The 9376-nt window shown below is 39.4% G+C and overlaps 1 protein-coding gene across 1 annotated transcript in view; it reads left to right on the forward strand.

The window, feature by feature from the left end:
- Nucleotides 1-382: 382 nt before the first annotated feature.
- Uprt (uracil phosphoribosyltransferase homolog) overlaps nt 383-9376 on the forward strand; it is a 23258-nt gene continuing 14264 nt past the window's right edge. The window contains exon 1 of the mRNA XM_021188447.2: nt 383-917. Coding sequence (XP_021044106.1) covers nt 529-917 — 389 coding nt within the window. The 5' untranslated portion in view covers nt 383-528. The remainder of the gene's footprint in view (nt 918-9376) is intronic.

The raw sequence follows: 9376 nt of genomic DNA on the forward strand, positions 1-9376 counted from the left end.
AGCTGTTCTTACTTTGCTTCTTCTGTTACACAGATAAGCCATTAGCTTGAAGATGTAACCAACTACCCAAGTACGTTTTTTCTTTGCCAAGACAGAAAGTTACAAAACAGTGCCTTGCATGTATAATCCACCCATATCTTTTCTTGGCTCTACCAAAGTTCTGATTGAAAGAAATCCTAGGGGTTTTCTGAGGACTCGGCAACCAAGGATCTCTGGCTTAGCCACCTCTGCCAAGCTAGTGTGATAATCTCTCAAGCAGGAAAGACTTTTAAGAGTTAACAAACCAGCATACTGTAGACTGGCAGAGAGATAGGCCAATAAGGTGTCTAAGCCAGCAGTGCGCGTCTGGTGTGGGCGGGTATGGGCAAAGCCTGCGAAAGGACCGCGGAGGCCTAGGGGTGAGAGGGCAGCCAGGGTTAGAGATTTGGAGGAGCCAGGGGCCACGAGGACGCACGTGTCCGCATCCCTTTCTTGGTGCCCTTTATCCCTAGGGTTTGATAGCAGCGGGGATAGCCCGGGGCCCCGTGCATGGCCACAGAGTTACAGCGTCCGGACTCCATGCCCTGTCACAATCGGCAAGTAAACTCTACTTCTAGCCCAAGTCCCGACCATCTGCTAGCTGAGGACCGGGTCCTGGATCATGCAGAGGAAAATAACGCTGCTATGGCTAAGCTGACTCTCCTCCCTGGGCACGCCCATTCTAGCGTGCTTTCGGAGCGGGACTCTCCGGCCTGCTGCAGCACTGATCTTCACTCTGAGAACCACAGTGACAGTAGTGACAGTGGCAACTACGATGCACCTGTCTGCGGCGACTCCCTGCTAGGGGACTGTGAACTCTCCCGACAGATTGGGGCTCAGCTTAAGTTGCTGCCTATGAATGATCAGATCCGGGAGCTTCAGACTATCATCCGGGACAAGTAAGCTTAGAGCGGAAGGGAAAAAGGGAGCGGAGGGCTGCAGGGTGAAAGTAAAAAAGCTTGTTTGGATTTGGCACACTGGTCTTTGGGGATTAGAGCCAGGCCTCTTTCTTTGGCGTGTGAGTAGGGAGGGAGTCAGTGAGACACTTCTGTGGCCCCTTCTTAGTTGCTGCGGTTAACATTGCTTTGTGTAGGAAGGAAACCTTTCAGGTAGCCTTCAGCCTCTTCCGGCCTCTTTGTCTGTCTTTAAACACGACCAATCCTCGACTATGCCAGGCAGGTACACACCCCTATGCCATCTGCTCAGTTCCTGACCACGTGGTAAATGTATAACCCAGAAATGGTTACTGCCCGTGGTTATTAACACCTGGACAGCCCAAGCTCACAAAACTAAAGCAATTTCAAGGGAAATGATGTGTCCCGCCAGCCCTTGGACTCAACAGCATTTGCTCTTGCAGTGTGCCATTTTGTTTACTGTTTGGGAGTTCAGCTTTACCTGTTTGCCAGAAAGTTTATGATTCCACTCTTATCAAGACCGTTTTACAGAAAACTTATAGAATATAGTTAATGGCAAAGGTAACCTAAGAACAAGTTGGAGCCTCCTAATCCCAAAATCAGTAGAGCAAGAACTTGAAAAGTTAAAATATTTTGGAATATGGATTTTCTTGGATAAATATGTGCCACAGTGAAATACAGCTGCCATCTTTACTTTTTTCTTTCTTTTTCTTTTTCTTTTCCTTTCGCTTCCCTTCCCTTCTCGTGTCTCTTCTTTTCTTCTTTTTATCAGACAGGGTTTTTTCCTAAATTGCGCTCAAACTCTGGCCTCAAACTCCAGGGAACAAGTCAACCTCCCAAGTAGGCGGAACTACTGGACCTGAGAGCATACTTGGATCCTATTGGCGGCTTTAAATGAGCAGCTACAGCTCATTTAAGACCACTGTATTTCTAGCATGCCCTGACATTTAAAAATGCCCTAAAATAAATACAATTTGGCAACCTTTTCTTCATACTCTTGTAGTAGGCTCCTGTGCCCGTACTGCAGTTTTCCTGACTCTCACATGCATGCATCTACAACTGCCTTTTGAACATAGCAGCCTTGATTTGATAACTGCCATCTCAGCAGCCTTCAGTGGCTTATTAGAGCCAACTTGGGCATGCTTAGCCCCCTTTGGTTCCCTGTTTCTGCTTTCATTTAGAATTCCCCATATCCCTTTTTATTAATGGTCAACTCCTATTTTTTCAAGGCTAAACTCATTTTTCCTGGCTGATTTTCCCTGACCTTTTTAAATGGAAGGTTTCTTTTCTATTTTAAATATTATTACTTGTGTATGGACCTTGCTTATTAAAAGATTTATGACAAAAATCTTTTTATAATTTTAATTACAGCTATTCATTGCAAGTAATAGAGCTCAATCATTAAAGATTATTTTTACCCTTTGTGGAGATAGGGTTTTACTGCATAGCCTGGTCTGGCCTGGACTGTTTGATCTTCCTGCCTTAGCTTCCTGAATGCTTCAGTCATGGGGGGTGCACTGCTATGCCTGGACCTAGCTCTTAAGCTTATATTTATGAAATTGTACTATTTGTTTATAAAGAATCAGTTTTGAAAACCATGATCACATGATCTAGTGGCATAGAGGCTTTAAAAAAGATGAGGCATAGTTTTGGTAGCAGTTGGGACAACTGAAGTAAAACATCTGTGAAATAAAGAAAATCTGATAATTCTTGGAATTGACTAACTTTGGTTCTTGGACCTATTATACTTGTAGATGAATTTTGGGGGCTCAGGAAATTTCAGGTAAATTTTATTTGTCCATGGTAATGGTTATTTAAAAAATATCTTTATTGGAGGGCTGTACTATAGCTCAGTGGTAGAATTCTTGCATTATAGGCATAAGACCTTGGATTTGATTCCAAGCACTGTAAATAAAAGAACATTTTTATTGAGACACAATTTTTATATACAATTGAGACATTTTAAAGTATACAATTTAGTGGTTTTCTGTGTGTTCTTCACCCACCACAGTCAATTTTAGACCATAGCCATCCCCTCATCAAGAGACCTCACAGGTAGTCAGTCCACATTTACCTAACCTCCCCTCAAGCCCTAGGCAAAAATTAGTTTACTTCATAGTTCCATTAGTTTGCCTATTCTGGATATTTTTTTCTGTGTGTCTGTGGTATATGTATGTGTTCATGTTTGTGTGGGTGTAAGTATTCATGCATGTACATATGTGTGTGGAGTGTAGAGAGAAGTAGACATCTGATATCTCCCCCATCACTATATACCTTATTGGTTTTTTTTGAGACAGGGTCTCTTATTGAACCTAGAGCACACCAACTAAGTAAGACTAGCTGACCAACAGACTGCAAGCATCTTTCCATTTCTGTCTCCTCAGTGCTAGTTTTAAAGGTGTGCATCAACCCAGCCTTTTACATGGGTGCTGGGGACTGGAACTCAAGCCCTTATCCCTGTATGCAAGCACTTCACTAGCTGAGCCATCTCCCTAGCCCTTAAATTTATTTAACCAAGAGAAAAACACATCAATGGAGCATCACATGATGATTAAATCAGATTAAATATATTTCTTTCTCTAAGTACTTGTCAATTCTTTATGGTAAAAGCTTTCTAAATACTTTCTTCTCAATTTTTTGAAATGTGCAACACATTATCTGTAGTTAACCTACTATGCAATAGTATAACAAAGATTCTTGCTCCTATCTAACTCTAAGTCAGTACTCCTTGATCAACCTTTCTACCTCCTTCTCCTCCCCTCTTCTCCCCAGCCTGTGGTTAAATCCATTTTACTGTCAAATCCTGAGAACACCTTTTCAAGACTTCACATATGAATAAGATTGTGTGATTGTTGCTGTTTTGGCCAGTTCCTTTTAGTGTGATGTTTTCAGCATTCACTCCTTTGTGTGGCTGAATGATAATTTATAATATAGATTTGCTGCATTTTATTAATACACCCAATAGCTAATGAACATTTGGGTAGTTTTTGCTCTTTAGTTATTATGAATAAGGCTGCTGTGAACATTTGCTTATATGCCTTTGTTCAGGGCTGAAGATCTTCAGTTATCATTAGATTTCATAAAGGGTCGTTATGTAAAGGTTAAAAACATTAACACAGAGTTTGGAGAGACTGTGACATTTAGGATTTATATATTATAGTATCTGTATGTCTTGATTATATTTCATTATTCAGAAAAACTTGGATTATATAGCAATGTGAGAATAAGTAGAATCTTTTGTATTTTTTTTTCTGTTTGAAGGAAGTGACAGCAGAATCCTGTGAAGGGATAGTAGACAAGATATTTAATGTCTTTGCCTTTCTGCTTTATAATTTATAAAGTGAAGATGTTGGTACAGCCTCTTGGAGCTCTTTCCTGAGAGGCTAAAACAAGATTATATCCATGAACACTGTTATAAACTGTAAATTGCTTTGTATATTTACATCGTTTAAATTCTTCACATTGGAAATTATGCATGCCTTTTACTGATACCAGTATAAGGAATTTGTTTGCACAGAAAATTCAAATTCTTAATTTGAAAATCAATACCAAATCCAGCTCTTGTGGCTCCTGCTGCTAATACCACCATTCAGGAGGTGGGGTGAGAAGGATGACTGTGAGTTTGAGGTTAGTCTGTGGTGGTTAATGAGGAAAGAAACGGCCAGCCAGAACGACCGAACACGACCTCTCAAAACAAATAAAAAGACTGAGAGAGCCTGCAGAATTCATATCCAGATTTGACACAGTACAGAAAGACCTACTGTAATTTTTCCTAATGAGGTGATGCTTATTCAGGATGGAGAAATATTTTTTTTGGCTTTTTGTTTTGTTTTCCTTAAGCAGCATAATTTGTTAACAGAAGCTTTCTCTTCTCCCTTCCTTCCTTCCTTCCTTCCTTCCTTCCTTCCTTCCTTCCTTCCTTCCTTCCTTCCTTCCTTCCTTCCTTCCTTCCTTCCTTCCTTCCTGTCTTCCTTCCTTAAATTGTCTTACCTTTATGCAAACAAGACCCGTTTCAGGTACCATAGGAGCTGACAGAGTGTTTGTTGTAAGCAGAGTTCTATTCATGTAGGTCTAGTTATGGAGGGTTCATAGTTGGTCCTCTTTGAGGCATATGCTTTTCTCTATTTTGATAGAACAGCATGTACATATATTATTGAGGTCTCTGATAATAGAAGTGTTTGGAATACATGTTGTTTCTGTTATTGTTCCTGGTTCTTAGAATCTATCTAGTAAAGGGATTGCTTTATGAATTGACTCTGGCATGGAGAAATGGGGTGATCAAACAGGACTGTAAGTTGTTGTATATCTATAAAACAAGCAAGATTGAGAACATTGTACTGATTTAAAATGACTTTATTTTTGAAGTGTACAATATTTGAAATGTAATATGTTGGCTGTATTATTGAATTTCAAGGAAATGATTTTTTCTCTTCGAGAGTGCAGTAATCTAAACACTGAATGGAATGGGTAATTTACTCAGCTACACATACACGGGTCACTGGAAAATGACAAAAAGAAATGACTCCTTCATTTTCTTGTAGCTTCTTTTTTGTTGCTGTTGAAATGGATTAAACTATACACCCCTCTCTTTCTGAATAATAAATCCAGTAGACACTGAGTGTAATGTATTTTCCCCCATGAATATGGTTCATGACCTCATATGTAAGGCAATGAAGTGAATTTTAAAAATCACCATCCTGATCCCAGGGTATGTGTGTGGGGGATTTTGTCTCCTGAAATATTAGAGTCAAGCTGTATTATGAACAGTTGAGTATATTCTGTCTGTATGCTTGCCCTAGGACAAGCTTTGGCACGGCTTCTGTAGGCTGTTTGGATAGAAGCTGAGCAATTATCTTAAGAGTTTTTCAGCCCATAAAATAGCACCAAGGAACTAGCCTTGTGACTAGTTGTGAGTCATCTGGAGAGGAGACATTTAACCTCAGGATGGATGAAAGTCCTGTGTCACACTAATATGAGTGTTGCCTAATATGTTGAGTCATCTAAGTAATGTAATGTTCTTAGTCCAAGCTGTGCATTAGAATTGATAGTGAAGGCTTTTTTAAAAAACCAACTTCCTGGCTCCCATTCGTAGAGGTTGCTTGTGCAGTGTTGGGTGGAACCTATTTGTAGTATTACAAACACCACACATGATCACACACTGTGCTTAGATGAGACCACTGCCTCTGGAACAATGTCCAGGCTCCCAGTGTGGTGACTGGCTTGGCTTCAGACTTGGAGTATAGAGTGATTCAGGGATGTATATGGGAAACAGAAGTAGCTTAAAGGACTAGCATCACTCTGAGTCTAGAGGAATCTCAGAATTTATCATTTTAATTTATATGAAACCAGGATGCTTACCATAGGGGAAATATAATTTGCAAATTGTTTAAAACATGGACATGCTTTTTGTTTTAGTACATTTCCCATAAGCATTTTTTCACTGGATGTAGTGCAATCCAGTTGGAGCTGGGGAAGCCCCAGCTTTAAGTAGCACAAATGTCTGATGTACTATGTGTTGGGGCTATCCTAGTAATGTCTCACCCATTACGTTGGACTCACGGTGAAAATGACTTCTTTTGTTTTTCTACCTTCTTTTTTGACGTTTATTTTGAACTTTGCTTGGAGATGCAAGTAGACAATGCATGAAACTCTATTTTATGAGCTTATTAAAAGGTGCTAACAAGCTGTGACTTTGCTGACTTGCACCTGGCAGGTAGAAAAGGCTATTTTTTTTAAAAAAAATTTTTCCATTAAGTTAGATTGGTTTTAAGTATGTTGTTAGGGGTTTGTTTTTCAAAGGTAATGGGAAGAGTAAAATCAGTTGTAAACCATCTGTGTGCAAACCTTGGGGCTGTTCTTGATTTTAGAGATCACAAAATTGTAGAGATAGAAATTATACTTTGAGAAGTGCACTAAATAGTAGCTTGAAGTGAAACCTACCTTTTGATTGAACCCGACAAAACTGCTTTTAGGTTTCACTTCCCTTCCACCCATTGTTTTAATGAACAAACAAAGTATTAAATCTGGGTCCTTACACTCTTTATTTTCATATTGTTGCTTTGAAAGTCCATTAAATTATTTCTGTTCTTACCAGGTAAAACACATGATGCCCAGCTACATTTGAATTCAAGTAAACAATAACCTTTTTTATATAAGTGTAACTTAAAATATTGCATGGGATTTCTGAAATTCAGATTTAACTGTATATCCTGTATTTTTATTTGCTGAATGTTCACCCCAATTTACCTTCTCCAAATATCACAAACAATCTGTATAATCTTTCAGGATGAAGAGTGACATATTTAAATTTTGGAAATGACATCCAATTCAGTGTTCCTAGGATGTGATTTTAGTTAAAATTTTCTGATTTATGCCTTAGGAGAGTTTGCTTTTAATTGCTTTTGGAAAGAATGGAGTCATACTATGTAGCCCAGGCTGGCCTTGAATTTGTTAGGGATGCCAGGCTGTCTATGAACTTTGTGATCTACTGGCCTCATCCTCCTGAGTGCTGATATCACACACAGGTTTGCACTGCCACACCCAGCAAAGGGAGTGTTGCATGTAGTAACCTTACTCTTTACAAGCTGTATCATAAAATCATCTGCCTCTTCAGGAAGAACATTTGATTGATTTGCTGTTTGTATTTTATTTTGAGATAGGATCTTGCTATGTAGCCTACACTGGCCTGAAACTTCTGGGTTTAACTTATCTTCTGTGGTGTAACACTATTCTTGGGTGAACAAACGTCTACTCGCCCTAGATAGGGAACCCAAGAAAACTACCAGAGTCCATCTTGTGTGTTGATACGTTTTATTGGGGTTACTTAGAAGAACACAGATGACTGCATCACCAAAACCCATCCCAGCGTGGGTGACAGCTTACAAAAGCTGGGAGCATGGAGCACACAGCACAGCCTTCAGGCAGCTCAATAAATGTTGGAGAGTACCCTTTCCAGGTAGTTGAATTTGTCTAAGACTCTTCTAGGCACTCAGCTGGTCGAGTGTAAGTCGTAGCTGTTTTTATAGCTTCTATATGCTTGGAGAGGGAGGAGCGAGTTTATTTGGGTAATTTCAGGAATTTCCTGAAGCTATTGAATTGTTTATTTCTGAGTTTAACTACCTTCTCTGCAGGATGGAATTTTTCATTTTCCTTAATAACATAATGTTGATTCCCTATCCCTTTTACATCTTGTGTCTTAACAAGGTTTCTTCCAAGATGGAAGGTTTTAATTTCAGAGGAAACTGCTACAACACATCCTCCTGCCTGATTCTTCCTGGGAGTTAGATTTATAGGCACATGTCACCTTTCTGTGGTGGCTTGAATGAGAATGGCCCTCCTATGTTTATATATTTGAATCTTTGGTTACCAGTTGGTGGACTGTTTAGGAAGGATTAGGAGGTAAGGTGTTATTGGAGGTGGTGTGGCCTTTTGGAGGAGGTGGGCTTTAACATTGCAAAAACCCATGTCAATCCCAGAATCACTCTGCATGCCCCTTTTGGATCAGAAGCAAGATCTCAGCTACAGCTCCAACACCATGCTTGCCTGCTTGGCTCTATGCTCCCAGACATGATGGTCATGGACTCACCCTCAGAAATCATAAGCAAACTTCCAGCTAAACACCTTCTTTTATAAATTACCTTGTTCATGGTGTCTCTTCATTGTAATAGAGCAGTATCTAAGACAACTGATTTTTTTTTTTTTGATGATGATAGGATTACCTCAAACTCACTATGTAGCTCAGGATGAACTCAAATTTTTGATCCTCCCGAGTCAGCCTTCTGAGAGCTACGACTGCAAGTATATACTACCATACCTGGCTCTTTGGAGATTTTAAAATGCTGTCTAGAGAGTCTTACTGAACAAATAGGGAGATTTGTGTTTAGATACTCGCTGTTAAAGTGAAAATTTGCTTTCTGATATGAACATTGTTTCCATGTGAAAACTGCATTTTTACATGGCTGCCTTTGTGTTTCATCACCTTGTTATAGTATGTGACATGTGTATTTGAGGGGACAATGTTTAGACAAGTAAATATTCCTAAATATGGTTATGTCTCCATTGTTGGACATGTTTGGAGTTTGTATAAATTAAAGCATCTCAGTTTAATATTAATTACAGTTCCAGTCTTTGGATTCTGATTGCCTTGATGTTACCATTTATTTAAGTATGTGATATTTGGCTACTTAAATATATTTTAGAAAAACCTAGGAGGTGGGTATGATTGTGCACACCTTTAATCCCAGCACTTGAAGGCAGAGGCAGGTGATCTCTGTGAGTTTGATGCCAGCCCGATCTAAACAGGGAGTTTCAGGACAGCCAGGGTTACATACATCCTGGATGAAAAAAAAAGAAAGGAAGAAAGAAAGAAAGAAAGAAAGAAAGAAAGAAAGAAAGAAAGAAAGAAAGAAAGAAAGAAAAGAAAAGAAAAGAAAAGAAAAGAAAAG

Source organism: Mus pahari, chromosome X (genome assembly GCF_900095145.1).
Source record: "Mus pahari chromosome X, PAHARI_EIJ_v1.1, whole genome shotgun sequence".
Taxonomy (NCBI): Eukaryota; Metazoa; Chordata; class Mammalia; order Rodentia; family Muridae; genus Mus; species Mus pahari.